This window comes from Dama dama, chromosome 10 (assembly GCF_033118175.1).
Source record: "Dama dama isolate Ldn47 chromosome 10, ASM3311817v1, whole genome shotgun sequence".
Taxonomy (NCBI): domain Eukaryota; kingdom Metazoa; phylum Chordata; class Mammalia; order Artiodactyla; family Cervidae; genus Dama; species Dama dama.
In genome coordinates this window covers 9141936-9168137 of record NC_083690.1, presented here as the reverse complement: position 1 = coordinate 9168137, position 26202 = coordinate 9141936, and the positions used below count along the sequence as shown (strand labels likewise).

Genomic DNA, 26202 nt, shown 5'->3' with positions numbered 1-26202 from the left:
CACCTCGCGGCGAGAGGCCTCCAGGGGCCAGCTCTGAGGCGAGGTGGGAGGAGAAAAGGAGTTTTCAGAACTCCTTTGTCACCTCAGGTTGGGGCCCAGCAGGGAGGCCGGGGAGCCCTGGTTCCCAAGCGGTTCATTCATTCATCCGAATCTCCCAGAGGAGCAGTCTACGCAGGTCTGTTTTTTGTTTTTTAATGTTAGAGCATAGTTTATTAACAATATGTATTGTTGATCAGTTGCTCAGTCACATCTGACTCTTTACGACCCCATGGACTGCAGCGCACCAGGTTTCCCTGTCCTTCACTGTCTCCCGGAGTTCGCTCAAACTCAAGTCCGTTGAATCAATGATGTCATCCAACCATCTCATTCTCTGTCGCATCTCATCTTCTTAACAATATGTGTTAATTACTTTAAAAAATTTACTAAAAAAACAAACAATGTTGTGTTAGTTTCAGGTGCACAGCAAAGTGATTCAGTTATACAGATACATGTATCTGTTATTTTTCAAATTCCTTTTCCCATTTAGGTTGTTACAGAATATTGAGCAGCTTTCTCTGTACTATATAGTAGGTCCTTGTCATCTCTTATAAATATAGCAGTGTGTACATGTCAATCCTAAACTCCCAATCTATCTAAAGCATGTTTTCTTTTTTTAAACAATCTTTTTTTTTTTAATTTAAAGAGTTCTCTTTATTTATTTTGACTGCACCTTGCAGCAGGTGGGATCTTAATTCCCCTACCAGGGCTTGAACCCGTGCCCCCTGCATTGGAAGGGGGAGTCTTCACCACTGGACCACCAGGGAAGTCCTGTCTCAGGCTTTCTCATGTTCTGAGGTCACCATCTTTCTAGGTGTCTCCTCACTGCCCAGGTATTTAGGGACTTATGTGCTATGTACGATTCTTTTTCAAGTCCCCAAACTATGCTTACCTCCCAGTGGCGTGAGCCTTGGACGTGATGGGGAAGCAAGTTTAGTAGGTTGAGTTCTAATTAATTAAGGTTTTACAACATGGGGTGGGCTTCCCTGGTGGCTCAGATTGTAAAGAATCTGCCTGCAACGCGGCAGACCTGGGTTCCATCTCTGGCTTGGGAAGTTCCCCTGGAGAAGGGCATGGCAACCCACTCCAGTTTATTCTTGCCTAGAGAATTCCATAGACAGAGGAGCCTGGCGGGCTACAGTCCAGGAGGGTCTCAAAGAGTCAGACATGACTGACTGACTAACACACACTCGCACACACAATACAGAGGGCAGCTTAAGAATAAAGTTAGATTGTAATCATTATAACTCTGCTGCTTAAAATCAGCAAGCTTTCCCTATGGGAAACAAACTCAAGATCCATTTGGATCAGGCATCTATCAATCAACAGAGACTGATTTTTTTCCATTAATTCATTTGTCCACTGCACTGGTTTATTCCTATGGGTATAATCATCAAAGGTGGGATTGTTTCTTTCTCTGATTCCTATGCTCTTTCCAATCATCCCTCAACATTTTCTGATCAGCACAGAAATCACAGTCACCAGGTGCCAGATTGTTTTGACGAGAAGAGTGTCTGTGAGGGGACAGAGGCCTGAGCATTTAGGGCTTCTTCCACCACCCAAGCCCACAGGTCTCTTTTTGGTCTGAGGGGCTGACCTCGCCCTTTGCGGTATTATTTTATTTTTTTAGAAACATTTTAATTGTCTGTGCTGGGTATTTGTTGCAGCATGCTAGATCTTTAGTTACGGCATGCAGACCCTTAGTTGTGGCATGTGGGATCTAGCTCCCTGACCAGGGATCAAACCCAGCCCCCCTGCATTGAGAGTTCGAAGTCTTAGCCACTGGAACACCAGGGAAATGGCCTGTGGTTTTAACAGAGGGTTAAAATGCACAAAGCCATCTGGTTGATTTCTCAGTCTGCTGGTGGAGAGACATTGTGTGTGTGCATGCTTAGTTGTTCAGTTGTGTCTGACTCTTTGCAACCCTTTGGACTGTAGTCTCTCAGGCTCCTTTGTCCATGGGATTCTCCAGGCAAGAATTCTGGAGTGGGTTGCTATGCCCTCCTCCAGGTGATCTTCCCGACCCAGGAATCGAGAGAGAGAGAGAGAGAGAGACCGTAACATCACTTAAAAGTTCACAGATTTACAAAAAGTTCGTGGATTTCAAAGCCACCAGTTGGCTGCCCCAGTGTTTCAGGGCAGAATCACTAATCAGGGTCCACAAGTCTTGATGGATACCGGCTTTGAGGCACTGTACCGCCATGCCAGATGGGAAACGGCTCAGAATGAGGAGCCTCTCCCAGGTTCTCGCTGGGACCAGGGGTGAACTGCTGCCTTCTTCCCTCATCTGTGTTGTGACCGCCTGCTCAGCACCTGAGCCCGGGTTTGACCCTGCAGTCATACTCCTGAGATCTAATACCACTCTTGTGTAGCCTTCTAGAAGGCTGCGGGCATTGCATGCATGGCATTGTCATCCCATCAGGAGACCAGTGCCAGGGCACCCCGGACAGCTGCTGCAGTTGAGCGCCCAGATGCCTAAGGGTCACCTTGACATAGAGACCAGTGAGCTGGGGCACCTGTACGGAGCTTAGTATCAGAGTCACAGAGGGCCAGGATCGGCCTGCCAGCGCATGGTCAGCCCCACACATGAGGGTCTCAGCACAGATGGGCAGACACGACATCCCACTCCCATTCAGCTCCACCCTGTATGACGGGGGTCCCCAACCTCCGGGATCTAATGCTTGATGATCTCAGGGGGAGCTGATGTAATCATAATAGAAATATAAAGTGCACAATAAATGTCACGTACTTGATTCATCCCCAAACCATCTAAGCCCCTGCCCCTCGCCCACTACCTCACTCCGTGGAAAAATTGTGTTCCATTAAGCCTGTCCCTGGTGCCAAAAAGCTTGGGGGCCACTGTTACTGCATGAGACCTGGACCCCGAGATTGTTTCCCCAAGAGGCAGGTTCCCCTACCGGCGGTGTCGAGGGTGACTTGCCTGTTCCTTCTCTAAAGGCTACCCAAGTCCTCCAAAATGACTTGTGTATAACATGGAGCTGGGGATTTTAGGCAGGTCTGTTCAATGTGACTCTTCAGATTTGCTCTCTGTCCAGCTATCGTGTCTGGTTCCCCCCCCCCCCCCCCCCCCCGCCCCCGGCTGCACTGCTCGGTTTTCAGGATCTTAGCTCCCCCACCAGGGACTGAACCCGGGTCATGGCAGTGAAAGCATGCAGCCCTAACCACTGGGCTGCCAGGGAATTCCCAGCACCCCTTTTACTAACACGGATAGGAAGAGACAGCTCTCGGTGATTCCCCAGCAGGAGAAGATGACCATCAGACCAAATCATGCGGGCCACAGTGTACAAACAGAAAATGCTCCCACCCCAACGGGTCTGCATTGGGCCAATACCTGCCATCTAGTGAAAACCTCCCCGGTTCATCTTTTTTAAAGATTTAAAGATATATATATTTAACTATTTATTCAACTGTGTCAGGCCTCAGTTGTGGCGTGTGGAATTGTATCATATGGGAACAGCTCTAGTTGTGGCGCTCAGGCTCATCAGTTGTGGCATTTGGGCTTAGTTGCTCCAGGACATGAGGCATCTTAGTTTCCTGATCAGGGATCGAACGTGTGTCCCCTGCACTGCAAGGCGAATTCTCAGCCACTGGACCACCAGGGAAGTCCCCTGGTGCATCTTCCTCGGCTTATCTAATGTCATCTTTGCAGTAACTCCATGAAATGGGGTCTTACCATCTTACAGATGAGGAAGCTGAGGCTCAGAGAGACTAGGTTGTTTGTCCAAGGTCACCTGGTTGGTCCATGGCAGAGCTAGGACTGAACCCAGATCTGCCTAACCCCAGAGTCTGTGCTCTCAACCAGGGATGACCTGTGGTCCCTTGACCAGAAGCACCAGCGTCACCTGGGAGCCTGTTAAATTGCAGCATGGAGCCCTGCTCGGGACTAAGAAGCTGTGTTTGTCAAAACCCTGGGTGACTCGCATGCATAGAATTTGAGAAGTGCTGGGCCCGTATCATTCCTGTTTGTTAGTTTTACCAAATATTTCCCAGGCAGGCTTGAACCATCAAGTCCCCTCCCTGGGCTGTATATCTTCTGAAAATGTTAGAATATGTCCAAAAAAAATTGAGTCCAATGGCCTGGATTAATTCCCTACCCTAGTACAACATCTCGATGGTCTGATGATTCTGAAATATCACTGCCAAACAGGCACTTCCAGAAGCTCAAGCAAAGCTGTAAAACACGGTGATAAGGATGCATTTTGACTCTGAGGAGTGAAAATCTGATGATGCTTTGAATTATAGTGAATCAAGATTAATTCCAGGCTCCACTTAGAGGAAGCTTTCAGGCTGAGTGGTTTGCACATAAAAGCATGTCCCCTGATGCACCAAGTGAAAGGCATGACAACTCTATCGCTTGGTGGCAATTACCTTGATAGGTTTGTCCCCAGGAGTGCTGGGAAAGTCACCGGTGGTGCTGTTTTGAACGCTTATTATTAATAAATCCTGTCTTTTTAAAATTTTTTTCTTTTTTAAATGGTGAAAGTCATTGTCGCCAAGTCGTGTCTGACTCTTTGTGACCCCGTGGACTGCAGCATGTCAGGCCTCCCTGTCCCTCACCATCTCCCGGAGTTTGCCCAAGTTTATGTGCATTGAATCGGTGATGCCATCCAACCATCTCATCTTCCGTCACTCTCTTCTTCTGCCCTCAATCTTCCATAGCATCAGGGTCTTTTCCAGTGAGTCAACTCTTCACATCAGAATTGGAGCTTCAGCCTCAGCATCAGTCCTTCCAGTGAATAGTCAGGGTTGATTTCCTTTAGGATTGACTGGTTTGATTTCCTTGCAGTCCAAGGGACTCTCAAGAGTCTTCTCCAACACCACAGTTCAAAAGCATCAATTCTTTGGTGCTCTGTCTTCTTTGTGGTCCAACTCTCACATCCATACATGACTACCAGAAAGACTATAGTTTTGACTATATGGACCTTTGTCGGCAAAGTGAGTCTTTGCTTTTTAGGTTTGCCATAGCTTCCTTTCAAGAAGCAATCGTCTTCTGATTTCATGGCTGCAGTCACCATCTGCAGTGATTTTAGAGCCCAAGAAGAGAGAATCTGTCATTGCTTCCAACTTTTCCCCTTCTATTCGCCATGAAGTGATGGGACTGGATGCCATGATGTTAGTTTTTTAAAGATTGAGTTTTAAGCTGGCCTTTTCACTCTCCTCTTTCACTTTCATCAAGAGGTTATTTCCTCTTCAAGTTACATATAGCTCCACTACATATTAAAATTATTTAAGTAGATAAATTAAGATTTTTAGTTGGAGTTTCAATATCTAACTCTTAAAAATTATTAGGACAGAAAAGTAGGATATAGTAGACCTGAAAAGCACCGTGAACCAATTCAACATAATTAAGATTTATACAATTTTCACACAACAGTAAGATACAAATTCTATTCAGGTTCCCATAGACTATAAACCAGGAGACATTGGAACATATCCAGGGACATAAAACAAGGTGCAAAAACTTCACGGTCTAAAGGTATTGAAATTATACAGTCTTATCACTGTGGAATTACATCAGAAATTCATATCAAAATATAAATGAATCCTGTCTTGATCTGCTACTCTGCTTGATTATGGCAAGTCAATCAGGGAAGTTTTTTGTTTTTTTTTTTTTTTACAAATTTAAATTTATTCTTTAAATTTTTTTAAAAACTCAAAACATTTTGTATTGGGGTATAGCCAATTAACAATCAGGGAAGTTTTTTGGTGTGTATAGTAATCTTGGAAAAGGGGAAGATCTCAGAGGCAAGGCTTCGCAAACCTCTGTGTTCACAAATCGCCCGGGGTCTTGTCGGAATGCAGGTCTGACTCGGGTCTGGGCTGGGCTTGCTGCTACATGTCTAACAAGCTCCCAGGAGACGGCACTGCCCGGGTTGCTGGTCTGGGAACCACACTGGGGATGCGCGGAGAACACAGGCCTGGGCTGGGAGCCTGACTCCGCCACATGGTAGCTGTGTGGTGGTGGGCAGGTTGCTTAACCTCTCTGAACTCCAGATTTCTCACAGTTAAAATAGGGATCCTTCTGCCTCTCAAGGTCTTTATAAGATTTAAAGATGGTGCGTGTACATCTCCTTCCACTTCTGGTGGGAAAGGCTGGGACTCAATTCTCCTGCATCGCCTTCACAGCAGGTTCAACCGAGGCCTATTTTCTTTCCCAAAGTAGCTGATCCTCTTCTTCCAGGTCATGGTTTCTCTGCCTCGGCAGAACTACCATTTTTGGGCTAGATTGTTCTTTGCTGTGGGGGCTGTCCTGCAGTATGGGATGTTTAGCAGCCTCCTTGGCTGGGGGCACCCATCTCCCTGAGGTGTGACTTCCAAACTTAGCCAAATGCCCCGAAAGCAAGAGCACCCACAACTGAAAGACAGCACTCTAAGCGACAATTCCTCCAAACAATTAATTCCACAAAATGTACTGAGCCCCAGCTCTGGGCCAGGATCAGACGTCAGCAATGGACTGGCGTGTGAGACAAACAGGTCCCTGCCTTCATGGAGACTTTTCCCTTTCAAGAGCCTTAGTCTTCTTAACCATTAAACGGGTCTAACCAGGCTGCTGACTTACTAGAGTAGAGTGGTTGGGAAAATAAAATGAATCGAGATTGGAGAAGCTTGGCCCACTGTGTCAGGACCGAAATGGGACCTGTGCTTGGGGGGCGGCGACGTGGGCAGGGGTGGCTGGGCTGGAGCAAGAGGGGCATCGGGGTGGGGCTGTGCTCACCCTGGGGGGCGGTGCAAAGTGTGCAGGAGCACCGAGGGGGTGGGGGGAGAGGACCGCGGGGAGGGACGGTGGGACTCGAACTGGAAAGCAGGAGAGAGAAGGAGGTAGAGAGGTGGTGGGAGGAGCGGAGGTGAGGCCCAGACCAGACAGACAGACAGACACCTGTGCAGGTGACACATGGTGGAGAGAAGGGAGGGGGGACCAGCCCAGGCTGAGGAAGGGAGACGCCCACGAGGCAGATGGCTGGGGAGGCTGGACCCTGGGCAGCCGGGGGGAACCAAAGGAGTAGCTTTTACGTCTGCTCCAAACACCCCTGATTTTGGTTATGAAGAGTTAAAACCATATTGGGTCATAGAAGATCCATTTACCATATTTTTTAAATGATAAAAAATCAATGATAAAATTCTCAAGCACATGACTTTGTGAGCTTTCAATTTTATTAGAAATGTCACGAGAACGGTCGAGAAGCTGTGTCTACAGACACGATGGGCTCTGTTACTGGTTCCACAAAGATCTTCCAGAGTTCCTGCAGCAAACGGAGGGACGGATTCCCAGGTGAGCAAACAAGACTTTAGTTTCACAAAGGGGTGTAAATTGGCCAAAGAGAAGCCCCAACAAGAGGTGAACACTGGGCAGCGTGGAAGCTACTGGGAGGACAGGCGGCCCCTCTGACGGCTCTGGGCTCTTCCGTGGAGGGGCTGCGTGCTGAGTCCCAGCACGGATCTGAGAGGCTGAGGCTGCCCCGTGGTCTAAGGGACGAGGATGGCAGCAGGTCACACAGCTCCTGCTTCTGGGAGCAGCACGCCCAACGCTGCGCTTGCTGGTGGGACAGAACGAGGGGGAGCCAGGCCTGGTCTCCACAGGCCCAGAGAAAGGGCGGCTGCAGACAAGGGGCCGAGGGAACGAAAGCCCTTGGGACTTCTATGACTTCAGCTCCTGGGCATTTTAAGGAATTTTAAAGGGGATTTTAGACTTTCCAAATTTCCCCCCAGTGCTGGTTTTAAAACTGAAACAGAAGTGATGTGCCTGTAGGGTTAACCCTGGCTTCCCTGGTAAAGAATCCGCCTGCAGTGTGGGAGACCTGGGTTCCATCCCTGGGTCAGGAAGATCCGCTGGAGAAGGGAAAGGCTACCCACTGCAGGACTCTGGCCTGGAGAATCCCAAGGACAGAGAAGCCTGGTGGGCTACAGTCCATGGGGTCACACAGAGCCGGACACGACTGAGCGACCGAGCACACACTGCTGCCATTTCCCGGGAATTCACCTTGCCCGGGTGGGGAGGCAGCCAACACCTGGCGCCTGTCATCAGGGTGACCGCTCAGAGGCCCACGTGAAAGTTAGAGGCCCCGCCTCCAGTTAGAAGGGCCCAGGGCCATCAGACCCCTCCTCCCCCCCCGGCCGGCGAGGCCATACACTTTCACAGTGAAGAGTGGCCGTAGGCCCAACCAAACGCCCCCTCCCCCGCCTGCCGGCTTCCCCGGGAGTCCGCACTGCCCGCGGGGAAAGGACGTGCCCTAAAGCCGGGTGACCATTCACCGCGCCAGACCAGCAGGGCCCAGCGCAGCGATCAGCTGCTAGAGCTCGGGCCGGGCCCAACCTGGACCCTGGCTCATCGCCTCCTGCGCCTGCGACCCGCGGCCTCGCCCAGAGCCAGCAGCCCGGCGCCGGCACGCGCACCTACCAGCTGCTGGATGCGCTCGTACACCAGGAGCTGCGGGAACGAGGCGTCCACCGGCTCCACCGCGAAGCGCAGGCGCCCGCCAGCCAGCCCCTCCAGCCGCCGCAGCCACGCGCGGAAGTGGTCGTAGGCCTCGCACGTGACGTCCAGGTGCCTCAGCGTGAAGTTCAGCCTGTGCGCAACCAGAGAGGGCGCCGCCATCAGCCCCGGCGCTTTCGGTCCCTCCCGTCCCGCCGGACTTTAAGCGAGCGCCTCCGCGTGCTGAGCAGGAAGCCTTAGAGGCGGGTCAGTGACCACCTCCACTCACCCCAGCGGGACGGGCTCAGAGCGGAGGGGCAGGTGTCAAGTTCAAACCAAGTGATCGGGTCCACGAGGTGCCACAGGTCATGGGGACCAAGCAGGTGCCTGGGCCTCATCATGTAAAAGCTGCGGGAGCAGCCATGCCCGACTGGATGGCTCTGTGCTCGCCTGCGATCGCTGCCGCAGGGCTGGTTCTAGAAGCTCAACTGCTGGGTCAGTCAGTCTGCTCGGTTTTGATTTTTGCTATCGATTCTAAACTGCCTTCAGGAGAGCTGTGGGCTAGCTTATGAATTAGAGGAAAATGTGTGTAGCAGGCCCCGCGCTGCATCTACCATGAGGGTCACTCCCGCAACGGGGAGCCCTAGCATCTCAGGACCTCCTGGGGGAAGCGCCCTGGAGGGGCTGTGAGTGCAATCGGGGAGGACAGGGGCGCGGGGCACAGACAGGGAGCGCCTCTGCGAACGCTGCGGCCACACATCTGGGCTCCGGGGTGCCCACTGCCCAGCAGGGCCTGGACGGGTCCCCAGAGCTCCAGCCCCCTGAAGTCTCAGCCTCCTCCCCGTGGCTGTGCGATGGGGGCCGCGGCGCCTGCACACACACTGCTGAGTGGGGGTCACACGAGGTTGCATGTGTCAGGGACAGCAGGCGCTGGATGAGGAAGGGACGAGGACGACATGAATGGACGCATATGGCAGGCGAGGGTGGCCTGGCCCGCGCGGAGCTCACCTCTTCTCCACCGAGAGGATGGCGGTGCAGGCATTCTTGAGCTTGTGGGCCAGTCGGGAGAGGGTTTTAAACACAGCATCAGTTAGGTCGTCATCATAAAACACTGAGGGGAAGAAAACAGGCAAACGTCAGGGAGGAGGATCTCTTAGTGGATCCCAAGGACCCCGGGACGGAACCTGTACGGACGCGATCAGTCGCAGCTCAGAAGGAAAGCGGCAGGAGCCGTGGCAGGAGGCCACCCCTGAGGACCACCCCCCGAGGACCACGTGTGGTGAGGCAGAGGTGCCCTCACCTTCGGCCGCCAGCAGGATGGTGGTGTTGCTGTACAGGTGGGAGATGTCCTCCTCGGACCAGCTGAAGGGGGCCTCGGGGTCTGTGGAAGCGGAAGCACACCGCGGGCTCAGCCCTTGCTCTGCGGGCCACCAGTTCTCACCTAGATGGACTGCAGTAGGCTTTAGGAGAAGAAGCCGGGGTGGGTGAGGGGGCACAGTGGGGACCGCCAGGCATCCCTGAATCCCGGCAGGAGCTTCTGCTGGGCCTGCCTCAGCCACGAGGGGCCGGACCTGCTGCCTCGGCCGGCAGCCTGAACAGAACAGGGGCTGCCCCTCCGTCCTCGGCACTCCCGGCCCCGTGGACTTGCTGTGTGACCTGAGAAAAGCGCTTCACCTCTCTGGGCTGTGGTGTTCATGCTAGGATGGGCCTGACAAGGCTTCCCTCACAGGACTGTCAGGGGGACCGAGGGACCTCAAGTGCACTGGATGCACGCAACAACAATGGTTTTCCTCACCCCACATCTGGCAGGAAAAGTTCTTGTACCAAGAAAAAGAGCAAGGGTGTGAGTTGTGAATTAGTCTGTACAAGAAACTTAAAAAGCAAAATTTAGCAATCTCCCCCGCCCAGCGGACCCTGAACCCCCACGAGCCGACTCCTGCAGGCAAATGGTCTCAGCCCGGGAGTCCCACAGGCTCGGGTTCACACCTTGCCCGGCCAGTACCTGTGGCCCTGGGCAAGCACCGAACCTCTCTGAGCACCCGTCTTCCCGCGTGACCCAGGGACTACAGGACAGACGGGACAGTGATGCGGTGAGTCCGAACGACAGAACGAGTGTGGGGCGCCTGGCATGGGCAGCAAGGAGGGCAGCTGTCGCTCATCAGCCAATGGACACAGGGCCCTGCTGGTCAGCCGAGGCCACAGGGCGGACGGCCTCAAGGCGGCCCGAGGAGCCACGAAGGAACGAACAGGGACCCGAGCGAGGCGGCCATGCACCTGTGCAGAGGTTGTCTCTCAGCCAGTCCAGCTCCTTGACCTTGACCACACCGCCTGCAAAACAGATGCAAGCACAACTCCCCAAACTCAGCACAGTTAGGGAAGACGAACCTCTCACTTCACCTCACGGTCCACCCGTCCCACTATTTATTTTTTTTGGTCATGCTGTGTGGTTTGCGGTATTTTGATTTCCTGACCGAGGACTGAACTTGGGGCCCCAACAGTGGAAGCATGGAATAGTAACCACTGGACCATCAGGGAAGTCCCCCATCCCATGCTTTTCACGTTAAGCGTCAGGCCTGGTGCTGGCCCAGGGAGCAGTCTCATGAGGCACGTCCCTGTCCCAGGAGACCAGTGGGCAGCAGATGCTGATATGAAAAGGACATGCTTCCAGACCAAGTCTCCAGCCAGGCCAGGATGTCTGGAGTGGAGGTAGGGTAGGGACTGCCAATGGGCAGAGACCAGACCCCACAGGATCTAGACGAGCAAAGGAGCTGGGTCTCTGCTCCAAGAACAACGGGAAATCTCTGAAGGGTCTGAAGCCTGTGGGACCGGCTGACCCCGTCCGAGTCTGTGTGAGGGAGGGGTGTGCACAGGCGGCGCCTCCATCAGCAGCATCCTCTTTTGGGTGGTCAGGCCGATGGGGCAGGGGGCACCCCAGGCCGAAGGAAGGGCGTGTGAGGTGAGTCTGTGGCTCTCTGGGCGCAGGGCTGGATGGTGCGGCTGTCAGGAGAGGGGGCAGGAGCCAGAGGAGGAGCACAGACTTTGCCCCTGGAAGATGCTCAGCAGGGAGGGAAGTGGTCAGACAAGGAGCTGGGGAGACCCGGCAGGGGCCCCATGGCCTGCGGGGAGGAGAGGGCGGAGGCGGGCGCAGTGGAGGCGTGGGCAGAGAGGAGGAAGGACAGAGCCATCGCACACCTGCAGGGCCACGAGGCCAGGATGTCTGCTCCCTCCTGTCTGGGGGGAAACCGCCTCCCGGTGCCCCGGTTCTGGGTGTCTGGCCCACCTGCCAGACAGAGGAGCCCCGCTCCCGGGTGGGGACCCAGCAGGCCTCACCTCCAGAGGCGAGCAGGTGGCTGTTGAGGGCGATGTTTCGCTGGCACATGGCCAAAAGGTCTGCACCAACATCTGGGGAGACAGAGGGCAGTCATGAAGCGCCGGCCCTTCACCTCCGTGCTCCCGCCTGCAGAGAGCTCCTGTCCACGGCCTGGCGGCAGATGTGCAAAATGGAAACCAACATTCCTCCTGTGTGTTTCAGGCCAAAGTGAAGTATGTTCACCTTAAGGCTCCTTCTCATGATCTCTTCCTTAGAGAAGAAGATTGTCCTCGTGGGGCAGACTCCGCATTCCAGAGAGGAGGAATGAGAGCTCCCAGCATCTTCAGAGCTCATGAAACATTCACGCTCTTCCCGAGTCCACCCTTGACCTTTCTAATGACCCTGAGCTGGCGTCACGGTCCTGTCACAGACGAAGTGGCCGGGGCCGAGTCATGTGGTTGGGTGGAGCCAGGGCTGGGAGTAGAACCCAAGTACCTCTAGAGCACGGGCTCAGTAGCTGTGGTGCCCAAGGCTTAGCTGCTCTGCACCACGTGGGATCTTCCTAGACCAGGAATCGAACCCTGCACTGGCAGGATCCTTAGCGGATCCTTAGACCATCAGGAAAGTCTGCACCCAAGCATCTCTGACTCCAAATCGAGGCCTGCTCTTTGACGCCCCAGCAGATGGATGAGCCAGGAGGGCGTCTGGATGTGACTGGTGGGGACAGAGCAGCGTCAGGCGGGCTAACAGCCACGCCCCGGGGTTTGACTCACTGTTGCCACCATCACATCTCCCCACCCGCCAGCTGCTCTGACCAGGCAGGGGTTCCTGCCACTTGAGCAGAACTGAGTTGTAGCTCGGTGAACCCTGGAAGGGGGCCAGGGCGGTGCTTTGCCAAAATTAACTTTTCAATCAGGAGAGCAAGCATGTGGAGTGCACAGGAAGCCTTGTGAATGGCGTTCCTTGGCCCCTTGGCTTTCCTTGACCATGGAGCACCCCCCGCCGTCCCCCCACCCCCAGACCTCCCTGGGACTGGACCAGTGTCTCTATCCAGGGACCATGCAGAGCCCGGGGGTGGTGGGAGTAGGGGTGGCGGGAAGCCCTGCCCCTGCTGCTGGGGCTCTGGAACAGAACACTGAGGGATGTTCCTGGCAGCACAGGGCTGGGTCAGCAGTTTTTAAGCCTTTATGGTATTTTTGTCAGAAGATCTCGTGTTGGATTCTAACGTGCCAAGCGGATTCGAGAGGGGCAGTGCTGGCTGAGTGGGGGTGGGGGACCTGGAGCCTGGGGCTGCCTCCGCCCTCCACCCCTCGGTTGGCCCCGAGGGGGCTCCCCGGGTGACTGTGGGCCAGCCACCTGACCTCAGCCCCTCCCGTTTGGAAAGAGGGGATGCTGACAGGCTGCCTGGGGTCGCTGTGAGCTTGCAGGTGCTGGCGCTCACGAAAAGGCCTTACTAACTGTAATATGCTGCCTGCAGGCACGCTCTCTCAAGGGAAAGATAATCACTAACAGATGAGATGCTGGTGTCAGGCTCCAGGCGTGAGCACAGCCCTCGGGTGCTGCTTGGTGACTTGACTCTGTGAAGTTCACTGGCCATTTACACCAACTGTCCAGGAGCCACAGAGTGGCCTTGCTCCAGACTCCTGACCAGTGGCTGACACAGGGTATCTGAGCAGGACGCCTGCCTCCCAGGCTTCCCCTTTCTCAGCCCAGATGCAAAAGATGGGCGCCACGGAAACATAAACTAAGAATCTGATGAAACACAAAGCGTGTCAGCAGACACCACTTTCTGCCTAGCGGCTATTAAAGATTTAAAAAAGAACAACATTAATAATAATCGCCTGCTGAGATCCTACTTTCTTACAAACTGGTAGACTGTCCCTGAGGAAGCACCCCGGCCAAGTCTGGAGTGTAGCTGGAGGTACTGCCCTGTGTCAGTTTGCTGGTGTGACCCCTGATGTCATCACGGTAGGAGTTGGGGGGAGGGTGCACGGCACTTTCTGTACTGTTCTGGCAACTTTTGTGTGAATCTAATACTATTTCAAAATAAAGCTTTTAAAAAGCAATCATTAAGTACATTAACAAGTAGGTACAGGCTTCCCTGGTGGCTCAGACGGTAAAGAATCTGCCTGCAATGCAGGAGACCCAGGTTTGATCCCTGGGTTGGGAAGATCCCCTGGAGGAGGGCATCGCAACCCTCTCCAGTATTCTTGTCTGGAGAATTCCATGGACAGAGGAGCCTGGAGTGGGAGCCTATAGTCCATGGGGTGGCAGAGTTGGACACGACTGAGGGACTAACACACTTACATCAAAAGTTTAAGAAAGGTCCCACTCACTTCCAGGAATCTGGTTTAAGGATCATCAACTGAAGAGGCACAAAGGTATTGGTTGCAGTGCAAAAGAAAAGCAAAAAAAAAAAAAACCAAAAAACAAAACCATACCACATGAAAACAGCCAAAATGTCCAGCAATAGGAGAATGGTTAAAAAAAAAAGAGAGAGAAAAGGGATGAAATACTGCTTGATCATTAAAGGTTAATTTTTAAAAATTAATTTATTTATTTTAATTGGAGGCTAATTACTTTACAATATTGTGGTTTTGGCCATACATTGACATGAATCAGCCATTAAGTTATTTATCAATGGAAAATGTGCTTCCTATTTTCTGACATTTTTGACAGGATAAGGCACTGAATATATGTAGTTTGATCTAAGTTATTTGGGAGCATGTACATACAAAGGAAAAGATTGTAAAAAATAATTTACACAGTTAAAGAAGAGACTCCGAAGCTTCCTGCGTACAGCGACTTGATCTGTTTTGTTTACCCCAGGTTTCCCATGTGTGGCATGCAGTGGCCTGCACACTGCTGACACTATCTGGGGATTGTGAAATTATGAGGAAATTTATTTGCTGTTCTACAAATTGTCCAAGAGAGTAGGCAAGATTTCTATAATCAGGAAAAAAATAATAAACTGTCTTTAAGCCTGTGGTGTTGCAGGAGACTCTTGAGAGTCCCTTGGACAGTAAGGAGATCCAACCAGTCCATCCTAAAGGAGATCAGTCCTGGGTGTTCCTTGGCAGGACTGATGCTGAAACTGAAACTCCAATACTTTGGCCACCTGATGTGAAGAACTGACTCATCTGAAAAGACCCTAACACTGGGAAAGATTGAAGACAGGAGGAGAAGGGGATGACAGAGGATGAGATGGTTGGATGGTATCACCGACTCAATGAACATGAGTTTGGGTAATCTCCGGGAGTTGGTGAAGGACAAGGAGGCCTGGCGTGCTGCGGTTCATGGGGTCGCAAAGAGTTGGACACGACTGAGCGACTGAACTGAAGCCTTGTACTAAGTCACTTCAGTCATAGCCAACTCTGCAACTGTAGCCCGCCAGGCTCCTCTGCCCATGGGATTCTCCAGGCAAGAACACTGGAGTGGGTTGCCAGTCCCTCCTCCAGGGGATCTTCCTGACCTAGGGATTGAACCTGTGTCTCTTATGTCTCCTGTGTTGGGAGGTGGATTCTTTACCACTAGTGCCACCTGGGAAGCCCATCTTTAAGCCTTATGAGAGGTACACTCTTCCTGATTTCTGAGATGTTTACTTTCTTGAGGGGGTGTGAGCAGAGGTACCAGCCAAGCTGCTGGTCCTGAACCTGCTGGAATTGCTGGGAAAACAGCAGAGGGTGGAGAAAACCAGCCAGGGAGAAGGGCAGAATCAAGAGCTGCCAAGGTCGGATTCCCAGTCTCCCTCCCTCCCTCTTTTATCCAGTCAGCACACCCTTTGTGAAGAAAAAGCTCCCCCATAGCCCGGGATGGTGGGGCTTTACCTGTACAATACACAGTCTGTGCCACGGTGGCTGCGATGATGCTGGCCAGCCCGGTGCCCGCCCCGAGCTCCAGCACCGTGCGACCCTGGAAGAGGTCTCGCTGGAACAGGATGTAGTCTGCCAGGAGCAGGGCACCCCGCCACACCTGGAGGGGAGAGGAGGCAGGGATGGCAGGTGACCTGAGGCTCTCAAGAGACCTTGCAGGGCCTCGGGGAGAGGACGGGACCTACCCACCTGCTTGCCAACATCCTCCAGGGGGGTGGCCATGGTGTGCTCTGGATGGGGCGGAAACCAAGAGAGAAAGGGCCACTGTGAAAACAGGGATGGACAGGACACAGACAGGGTGTGGGCGAGGTGGCCGACACGGTGGGACGGGGGCTGGAGGCCGGCGTTCTAAACAGCAGCAGAAAAACAGGCCACGCGGCCGTCCGCTAGCCTCCAGGCCGGGATGAGTATTCCTTTCCTTCAGATCACTGAAGCCTGGACTCAAGTCCAGACCGTGGCCGGGATACTCCGGCCACAAAAGGACTTGGCCCAACTTAACCACCAACACACACCCCACACTTCACTTGAAGTATTCTCAAACACAGGACACAATCTAGTGCCGGTTAGTGGGGTCAGGACGGAGCACAGAACTATGAGGTCAAGAAGAAAGAGTGACGGCAAACATTTGTCCTGTTAGAGAAGAACCGGCTCTCGCATCTTTAAGTGAGATGGTGATGGCCAGCAAATCAAATACCAGGACACACGCACAGCAGGGCAGCCTGGCTCACATCAAACCCCAGCTCACGCCAAACCAGGAGCAGGGAGCAGGGCTGGGAGAAGAAACAGCAAGGCTGAAGGGGCGAGTGTGTGTGAGTGTGTGTGTGACAAGAGGCCTTCCTGGGGGGCTCTCTTCTCCAGCTGCCCTGGACCTTTAGTCCAAAGACCGAACCGCACCTCCTCCCCAGTCTCTGCGGCCCCTGCACTGTCTCTGGCCCACTGTCCCCACAGTGACTTGGGTCCCCCCAGAGGGGCGTCATCCCATCTTCCTTTGCCTCCTTCCAGTCTGCCTGGCCAAGCCAGGGGCACCCTCCCACGGGGATCTCGGTAGTCTGAGCCTGGTCTTTTCTCCCAGAGGTCCCGTGGACTGAAGTTTTGCCTCTGGCTGCATTTAAGGGGTGCTTGGCTTCCCTTGAGCGAGAACGTGGACTGAGCTCACAGACCTGAGGGTGACCCAGGCTCGGTCACGGATCTGGCTGGTGGCATGAGTCACCGACCTCAGCACCAGAGCCATGAATTGCTCCTTCACAAGATGCAGAAATAATATCATCTCATTTGTGGGCTCAAAGGCCTCCCTAACCAGGGTCAAGGGTGGTGAGCTCCTGCCTCATGGGAAAGCCAGTTTACACTTAAACAATCCCAGTGGCCTCGTAAGAGCATAAAAGCCCAGCCTGAGGAACTTTCATGCGTGCTCAGTAGCTCAGTTGCGTCCAAATCTTTGTGATCCCATGAACTGTAGCCCGCCAGGCTCCTCTGTCCATGGGATTTTCTGGGCAAGAATACTGAAGTGGGTTGCCATTTCCTCCTCCAGGGGATCTTCCTGATCCAGGGATCAAACCCAAGTCTCCTGCATTGGCAGGCAGATTCTTTACCCCCGAGCCACCTGGGAAGCCCCATGAGAAACCCCAGGGTTAGCAAAGGGGGTGAGGCAAATAGTCTCAGTGTCTGAGGGGTGCCCGGCCCATCAGGACAGTCTCCAGGCCTGTGGGAACCCAGACTCCCCTCCTCAGCTATCTCCCTCCTGTGCACTCAGATTGGTTCCCAGGAATGAAGCTGATGGCAACTCATGTTTATTGAGCACCTACTATGTGCCAGGCACTGTACTAAGAGCTCCATGTGGGCCAGCTCCCTCTGTTCCTTACAACCAGGGGAGATTACACCCATTTCACAGAAAAGGAGACTGAGCTCTGAGGTTAAAGTACTGGTGTGAGTCTCAGAGCAATGGAAAAGGCAAGTGACTCGAGAAATCCGACAGCCCAAGTTCCAGCCCTGCCTCTTCTGCGTTCTCTTTGGGTTCCAGGTCTTTGTCTATAAAATGGGGGAAATGCTCATAATTTACTTGGAACCTTGTGTCTGTGAATTCCTGGCTGGTCCACGAGTAAGCATTAGATTTTTGACAACAGAACTTTCCAGTGTTCCAGTCACACGACGTGGGCAGGGAACATGGGCGGTGGGGTCGGACAGACCCATTGTGAATCAAGGCTCTGCACTGATTAGCTGAGTGACGTGGGCAAGTTCCTCAACCTCTCTGAGCCTCAGCTCCCTCCTCTGGGAAATGGGAATACTCATCCCTGGGAGGGCCGCAGGGACTAGAGACAACCCACAGGAAACAGAGAAGGGGCCCCGCCGGGCGATCTAGAACCAGCTGGCCGGGGAGCAGCAGGCGCTTGGTCACGGTGTGCTGGACCGCTGACCAGGCTGCTATCACTCAGAGTGGCTGTTCTGTTAGGGTTTTTGAGAGAGTCCAGTGGACCCCATGCCCCCGACCTGGGCCAGTATTGAGGGAGGCCCTTACCTGGGACCTCAGGCACCACCTGGATTCTAGATCTCAATGAACAGATTCAAATCAGAGCTCCTCCCTGCAGACGAGCAGGGCGGGGGTGGCCGGAGCCCTGCCTGAGGAGATGGTCCACATGGGTTCAGAACCTCCCTCACTGGCCCCAAACTGCATGGCCTTCAGCCTGTCACTTCCTCATCTGAACCACGCCCTAGAGGGTCTGTGAAGACCGCTGAGGTGATGAAGGTGGACATCACAACACAACAGGTGCCTCATCACTGCTGGCTTACTTCCTGCCCTGGCTGCTTTCCACCCCTGGCATTTCTGGAGATCAAAACCCCTGCTCTGCCAATGCCCTCTGCCCTGACCCCGGGCAGGTGTGGACGCTCTGGGCTCTGCCCGAGGGCCTGCTGAGACCCCCTCCCGCCCCGCGCCCCCAGCTTCTAGCTCCCACTCCGGGCCATATGATCGGCCCACCCGCTCCTCCAGGTTGACTATGGACCTACTTCCCTCTCCGTCTTCCTCTGCCCCGATCCGGCTCTGGAATCTCCCAGGGCTCCCTCTGCTGCCTGCCCCCGCTGGCCCAGTCTTCCAGCGACAGCCCCGACCCACAGCTGGGCAGCCGCGTGGGCTCAGGATGCCGAGGCAGGTGGCAGCGGCAAGGCTTCTGGAGCAGCTGACTGCCGAGCTGGGACTCGCACTACAACAACGGGGAACGTGTCAGCCGGGGAAGCAGGGGCGGGGCAGGCCCTCCGGGACGGAGGTTCGCTCCAGCGGAGGTGCGCAGGTGAGGAAGTGCACGGAAGGTGAGAGGATGGGCGGTGTGGGAACTGAGGCTGGGGAGGCGGGCCGAGCTAAGCTGAGCTCACGGACTGTGTCCTGAGGGCAACGGGAGCGACTGAGGAATCTGGAGTAGGAGGGGGATCTGACCACGTTTTGGCACGCTCCCCGGTGGGCTTGTGTACGTGCTCGGGTCCCACTGACCCGGCCCGCCCTGCGATGCCTGGACCGGCCAGCGCTCAGGAGGCCGTGTGCCCTGACCCACTGTGGCGCTGCCCTGGCGGCAGGTGAGCGGCCCTTTACTTACCTATTTTGATGACGTTGTAGGGGCTGCTCTCTGGGGCTTCGTCTCCCAGGACGTCGTCTTCCTCCTGCGTTAGGATCACGGGATGTACCTTGTCTCTCGGAGGCCCTGGTGGCTCGGAGGCCGAGGCAGCCCGGGGTCTTCTCACGACGTCCAAGTCCCCGTCCTCGTCCAGCTGAGCCGCCAACCCTTCTGGGGTGGTGGTGTCGGCCCCCGCCTGGAGGGAGGCCCCCACGTGGCTGCAGACAGTGCCGGCGGGAGGGGTCCCCTCTGTGTGATTGCCACCCTTGGCCCCTGAGTCAGTCTGAGAGTCTCGGTCCCACAGAAGCTTGAACTGGGACAGGAAGACTGAAAGCGAAACACACAGAGTATTTCTACACTGTCTCCTTTCCTATTTCCTTTCCTCAATTTCCACCTGGAAAGAGTTTTAAAGGCTGGGTGGGGTGGGGAGAGGCGGGGAGGCAAATAAGGTCCTACCGCATAGCAGAGGGAACGATGTTCACTGTCACATAATAAACCACAGTGGAAAAGAAAAGGGCCAGGTGGAGACATCGTGACGGCAGCAGAAAAGGCCTGTGTGATTCGGCTGTAAAGCTGTGGTCTCAGAGCAGCCACGTTCTGACCTACACTGCAGGCACTCAGCCCACGTGCTCTCATTTACGCCTCACAGCAGCCATGAACCCAACAGTGTTGCTCCATTTTACAGATGTGGAAACTGAGGCTCACAAGTTAAGTGAGCTGACCAAGGTCACAAAGCTGTGGGTGTGGCTGAGGCAGGATCCAAATCCAGTCTCCCTGACCCCTGGGCCACTGCCCTCCTTGCAACACTGTCCTGCCTTGAGGTCTGGAGACTGGGACACGGATGCCGGGGCCCTCAGCACCTGGGGCCCAGAGAGTCACCGGGACAAGTTTCGTTAAGAGTACAGTGCCAGGCTGGAGGTAGGGGGTGCCAGGACTTGAGTGGACAGTCCCGGGCCAGAGTTCTCTATGCCCCTGCTGTCTGACCCCTGGGCCAAGTAGCTCATCTGTTCTAAGCCAGTTTCCTGAATCCTGGAATCCAAACAGAACAGGAGGGAAAGGGAGAGTAACTAATCGTGATAGAAAAATAAGCAAGCACAGGGTGACTGGAGCTGGGGAGGGCGGCCAGGGAGGTCCCAGGAGGGGAGAATGTTCTGGGCAGAGTGAAGAGCAGGCGCAAAGGTGCTCAGAGAGGAAGGTATGTGCCTGGTGTGAGGGACAGAAAGGACCCAGAAGTGGCTGCTGGGCATTGATGGCAGGCGAGAAGGTGTGGACACTTGGGCAGGGGCCAGGCTGAGCCTCAAAGGCCAAAGTGAGGACTCTGGTTTCTTTCTGAGAGCACAGGAAGCCACCGGAGGGTCTGAATCTGGGCAGTGGTGTGATATGCATTTTTCATAAGATCCCCTGGGGCACTTCCTTGGTGATCCATCAGCTAAGATTCTGCACTCTGAGTGTAGAGGATCCTGGTTTGATCCCTGGTCAGGGAACTAGGTCCCGCATGCAGCAGAGAAGAGCAAAGATCCTGTGTGCTGCAACTTAGACCGGTGCAGTCAAATGATTAAATAAAAACAAATATTAAAAAGAAAGAAAGAAAAGATCTCTTGGGCTAGAGGAGTTGGGGAGGGTGTGTGGGAAGAAAACCAGGGAGCCCTGGTGGGAGAAGCCAGCCTGGGAGAGGGCCACGTCTCCCCGACTGGTCTGTGGGCTCCCTGAGAGCAGAGTTCAGCCCATCCCCTCCACTTTCCCAGCATCACATCCGGCCTGGCACACGGCAGGGGCTTGGGGGGGGCGGGGTGGGCTTGCTTTGTGAGACAGGGGCTCCTAAGAAGTGCTGCGAGGGTTAAGTAAGACAAGCCGGTCCTCCCTATCTTTTCTGTGAGAATGCAGAAAACACAGTGGGCTCCCGGGCTGCGGCAGCTTACCCGGCTGCCCCATGCCGTTCAGCCGCACCATGAGGCGCCGCTGGTTCGGGGTGTACAGGTGGACATCTGACAGCACAGTGTCGCTTCTGAAGGTGATCTCGTCCATGGCGGGCGCGGGAGCCGGTGACCATGGACGGCAGCACCTGAGGGGTGAGAGCAAGTCCTCAGACAGCAGGTCCCGGGGGGAGCGGTGTGAGCGATCCACCCCGGGGGCAGAGCGCTCCGGGTCACCCTGGAAGAAAGGCTTCTCTTTTCAGTCCTCTCGTAATCCTGCGGGTGAACGTCTCAGGGCCCTGGCGAGATAATAAACAGAGATGTTACTGTTTAGCACTGTGTTGACTTTCATAGTAACCTTTTATATGTGGCAAGGGATCCAAATTTCCATTTATACTGAAAACAGTTTTCCTACCCTTTTTATTTTTTCCAACCTTTTTGTTATGAAGAATTTCAAATACTAGCAAGTTGAGGGCACAGTGTAATAAACAGCCATATACCCACTGCTTAGACTCAGTGATCATGCACACTGTCATATGTGATCAATCTATCTAGGTTTTTTTTCTCCCCTGAACTGAGCACCTTCCAGACATCATGACATTTTACTCTAAATAATTTTTCAGCATCTGTCTGTCTCGTAAGAACATGCTCCTACATAACCAAAAGACCATTAGCAGACCTAAGATAACTAACAATTCCTTTATATCATTTAAAACCCAGTTCATGGTCAGTTTTCTCCATTAGTCACCCAATTTGTCTCTGGCAGCTAGTTTTTCTTAAAACAGTATTTAATCACAATTTACACGTCACATTGAGTAGTTTTTTCCCTATAATCTTTTCTCTTCCTAGAAATTGACTCCAGCTGCCCACATATCATTTGTTTTAAAATCTTCTTTTTAAACTTTAAAAAAAGTGAGTGGATTTAAAGCAAAATCAACTAAAGGAATCATTGTACAGGTGATATACAGGTTTTGAAGAATTATGAAGGTGACCCAACAATAACTAAAATTTGGAAAACCATGCTGGAGGCAAAGTGGTTAAAAACAGGAAGGCTTGGACTATGGAAGACAGTATGGAGATTCCTTAAAAAACTAGAAATAAAACTACCACATGATCCAGCAATCCCACGTCTAGGCATATACCCTTAGGAAACCAAAACTGAAAAAGACACACGTACCCCAATGTTCACTGCAGCACTATTTACAATAGCTAAAACATGCAGGCAACCTAGATGTCCAACGACAGATGAATGGATAAAGAAGTTGTGGTACATATATACAATGGAATACTACCATAAAAATGAACACATGTGAGTCAGTTCTAATGAGGTGGATGAACCTAGAGCCTATTATACAGAGTGAAGTAAGTCAGGAAAAAAAATATTATATACTAATGCATATATATGGAATCTAGGAAGATGGTAGTGATGAAATTATTTGCAGGGCAGCAATGGAGACACAGACATAGAGAACAGACCTATGGACACGGGGAGGGTGGGGAGGGGAGGAAGGAGAGGGTGGGATGTATAGTTAACATGGAAATTTACATTACCCTATGTAAAATAGACAGTCAATGGGAATTTGTTGTATGGACTCAGGGAACTCAAAACTGGGGCTCAGTAACAACTTAGAGGAGCGGGGTGGGGAGGAAGGTGGGAGGGAGCTTCAAGAGGGAGGGGACATAAGTACACCTGTGGCTGATTCATGTTGATGTTTGGCAGAAACCAACATACACCCACAAAAATACACTTTTCTAAAATGGGGGAAAAACAAAACAAAACAGGAAGGCTTGGGACTTCCCTGGCAGTCCAGAGGTTAAGACTCTGCACTTCTAATGCAGGGGGTAAGTTTGATCCCTGGTCAGGGAACTAAGATCCCACATGCCATTAGGCATGGCCAAAAAAAAAAAAAAAAAAAAAGAAACAAAAACAGGAAGGCTCTTCCTCCATCAAATGTTCCACCTCATCAAAAAGCATCAGACAGCAGCAGCATGTGGACAGAGCCTAGGGCTGTGATGCTGGACGGAGCAGGTGTTAAAGCTTGTCTCCAACCTCCTCACTGTGTGACCCTGAGAAAATCACTTCACCGCTCTGGACCAGTTTCTTCAGCTATATTCTCAGCTTGCGGGGTTGGGGGCAGCAGGATGTGGAGGGTGTGTGTCATGCACTGAGCAGAGTCCTTGGTGCACAGCAATTGTAAATAAACCCTACAATTTTCTTGTCATGGGGTTGGTTTCAGGTGTTTGACACAAACCTGCCACAATCCCTGGCCCCCTACAGGAACCACTCCTATCTGGGTAGATGTGTGCACTAGCGGTGTGCCCCACGAATATCATGAAACCTCTTGGGCCTCCATTCCTTCAATTGGAAAATGGGATCGTCATAAGCCACCATGGTCTATAATCTGAGTCCACATAACTGAATTCCTACATTTAAGCACTTGCCACAGGGAAGCAAAAGTACCAACATAAATGTTTACTATAAAAAGAGTCACTCCACCCTGGCTTTTCTATCTGACGTGATAAACCTACACAAAGTTAGTGGGTTGTGTGGTGAAGCTGTGAATCTGATAAATGGATGCAAGATTTCATGGTGTTGAAAGTGATGGAGGAGAAATGCTGGGGGTGGGTGGCTGGGGAGGGTTGTTGCCTCACAGGCAAAAGCCCTCAAACAATGAGGACTGGAAAAATTAGGATGGATCCATGAAGAGGATCCACTCTAAACACAGTGTAGGCCAACCACGACCAATCATTTTAAAGGCAGATTTGGCTCCCTGAGGACTAAAAGATGTAACACTGCAGTTATATACCAATACTTTTAAATATAGACAAAAAAATAAGCTCCTTTAACCTGCAGTTAAAATTTCTCCCATTCAAGTGCCAAACAGGTGCAACCCTGCTTAGCTTCTGAGATCAGACAAGATTGGGCACTTTCAGGTGGTACGATTTGGATTCCTCGAAATTTCTATTTTGAAAACCAACCTGCCCTGGCCTACTAGGAAACACACTCTACAAAGAAGTACTAGGTAAAGGGGATTCCCTTTAAGGGGCTTTTCCTAGAACCAGATCTCTGGGAATTACGGGGGCACCTTGGACCCATCTCAGGGTCTACATGAGCATTAAACGGGACAATGATCACTTTCAGGGTTCAAGACATAGTAAGTGCTCAACTTGCCCGGTGCCTCAGCTGGTAAAGAACCTGCCTGCTAGTGCAGGAGAGGCAAGAGACGAGAGTTTGATCCCTGGGTCAGGAAGATCCCCTAGAGAAAGGACTGGCTACCCACTCCAGTATTCTTGCCTGAAGAAATCCAAGGACAGAGGAACCTGGTGGGGCTACAGTCCACGGGGTTGCAAAGAGTTAAGACAGGACTGAGTGACTCTCACTTTCATCATTATAGCATTGATAAAAATAATTATTAAAGGATGTGCTGGAAGATGGGAAAAGGCAATAGTCAGTATCTCTACTTAGGAACAGCTGACTCATGGTTTTGGTCTGTGAATTCTGGGGTTGGATGGGCTTCAATCCCCTCTCCTGATTGGGGAGGAGGGAAAGGACACCCCAACTGCAGATAGGACCTCCGCCCCCTCCTTCGTGCTGCAGATTCATCTCACAGGAGTTGCTGACAAGTGTCCTTCGTTCTTCTAGGCTATGGGGGCCAGACGCCGACGCTGTCATCCTAACCCTGTCAAGGCTGCCCGCTAAAAGCAGTTTGCCGGGATCTGGGGGGTTGGAACACCTGCCTGCCTCCCAGGCTCTCTCTCTGCCAGGTGTCACCTAGTCATCAACGACCGGGAACTGGGCGCGATTCCGGAGCCCAGGGCCAGGGCTGGGGAGCTGAGACTTGGCCCCGGCCACGGCGCGGGTCAGAGTCAGGGGCTCCAGGGTCCTTGGTCCTTAGGGCTCTTCGTTCCCTCTGTCACGCCACCTCTGAGGACTCCAGCCGGCGACTCTCAACCAGGAGTCACAGCTCGGGCATCGTCGTCCCTTCCTAATCCGAAACCCAGCGGGCTGCTTGGACCCCAGACGGAAACCCACAGGCAGGCAGGGACTCCTCCCCCCCACATCCTCGCTTAGGAAAACTGAGGCTGAGTGGCTTAGGCTTCAAGTCCGCGGGGGAGCTCGCGCTTCAAGGCCAGGTTCGGTGCCGGAAGGCCACCTGCATCGTTCCCCATGCCGCCGCTCCTCCAAAGGGCTTACCCGCCGCCTGCCGCAACCCGAAGTGCCCCCAGAGAGTCTCACCACTGCGCTCAGGCGGCCGCCATGACGGGGCGGCCTGCGCAGGCGCGGCCCCACCCCCTGCGCGTACGACTTCCCTGCGTCGCTTCGTGGCCACGCCCACCTGCCGAATCGCTCATGCGCGCCAGCGTTGCTGTCAGGGGCAGCCTGGAAGAATCTCGTTTCTCGCCTGCACAGGTTTGCTCTCACGTGCCCGGGTTTGGCGAGATGGTGGCTGGCCTGGGTTGGATGCGAGTGAGGGAGCCGTTACATAACTCGCTCAAGGTCACGCAGCTAAGTGGCGAGGCTTGGATTCGAACCGGCGAATACGGCTCTAGAGCCTGCGCTGTTAACCTATGCTGTTGCTGCTGCTGCTAAGTCGCTACAGTCGTGTCCGACTCAGTGCGACCCCATAGACCGCAGCCCACCAGGCTCCTCTGTCCCTGGGATTCTCCAGGCAAGAATACTGGAGTGGGTTGCCATATCCTTCTCCAATGCAAGCATGCATGCTACGTCGCTTCAGTCGTGTCCGACTCTTTGCGACCCCATAGCTGGCAGCCCACCAGGCTCCTCTGTCCACAGAATTCTCTAGGCAAGAAACCTATGCTAGGTATTTGTTAATTATTGTTATCCTGCTGTTCAGTTCAGTTCAGTCACTCAGTCGTGTCCGACTCTTTGCGACCCTATGGACTGCAGCACGCCAGGCCTCCCTGTCCATCATCAACTCCTGGAGTTTACCCAAACTCATGTCCATTGAGTCGGTGATGCCTTCCAACCATCTCATCCTCTGTCGTCCCCTTCTCCTGTCACCTTCGATCTTTGCCAGCA

At 53.2% G+C, this 26202-nt stretch overlaps 1 protein-coding gene across 3 annotated transcripts; it reads right to left on the bottom strand.

Annotated features, from left to right (window-relative positions):
* Positions 1-301: 301 nt before the first annotated feature.
* METTL22 (methyltransferase 22, Kin17 lysine) lies at positions 302-25443 on the bottom strand. 3 transcript variants are annotated; one of them, XM_061152793.1, is made up of 12 exons: positions 25357-25436; positions 21399-21460; positions 21168-21310; positions 19231-19575; positions 15839-15879; positions 15605-15749; positions 11798-11869; positions 10742-10795; positions 9768-9848; positions 9476-9578; positions 8453-8621; positions 7188-7298 (listed from the first exon to the last, which is right to left on the bottom strand). In XM_061152793.1, exons 3-12 carry the CDS (start codon positions 21271-21273, stop codon positions 7221-7223), a joined length of 1194 nt encoding a protein of 397 aa, XP_061008776.1. In that variant the 5' UTR covers positions 21274-21310; positions 21399-21460; positions 25357-25436; the 3' UTR covers positions 7188-7220. The 3 variants fall into 3 exon arrangements, with proteins under 3 accessions (XP_061008774.1, XP_061008776.1, XP_061008775.1); XM_061152792.1 differs by lacking the exon at positions 7188-7298 and adding an exon at positions 7315-7592; XM_061152791.1 differs by lacking the exon at positions 7188-7298 and adding an exon at positions 302-422 and having other exon boundaries at positions 21168-21460; positions 25357-25443.
* Between the last annotated feature and the right edge of the window lie 759 nt (positions 25444-26202).

Excerpts from the sequence above, each read along its gene's own strand:
- METTL22 (XM_061152792.1), bottom strand. The coding sequence starts at position 21,273 with ATGGACGAGATCACCTTCAGAAGCGACACTGTGCTGTCAGATGTCCAC. Across the intron at positions 11,870-15,604 it reads ACAGACTGTGTATTGTACAG|ATGTTGGTGCAGACCTTTTG; the intron begins GTAAAGCCCCAC and ends CTGTCTCCCCAG. Across the intron at positions 10,796-11,797 it reads CCACCTGCTCGCCTCTGGAG|GCGGTGTGGTCAAGGTCAAG; the intron begins GTGAGGCCTGCT and ends TCTGTTTTGCAG.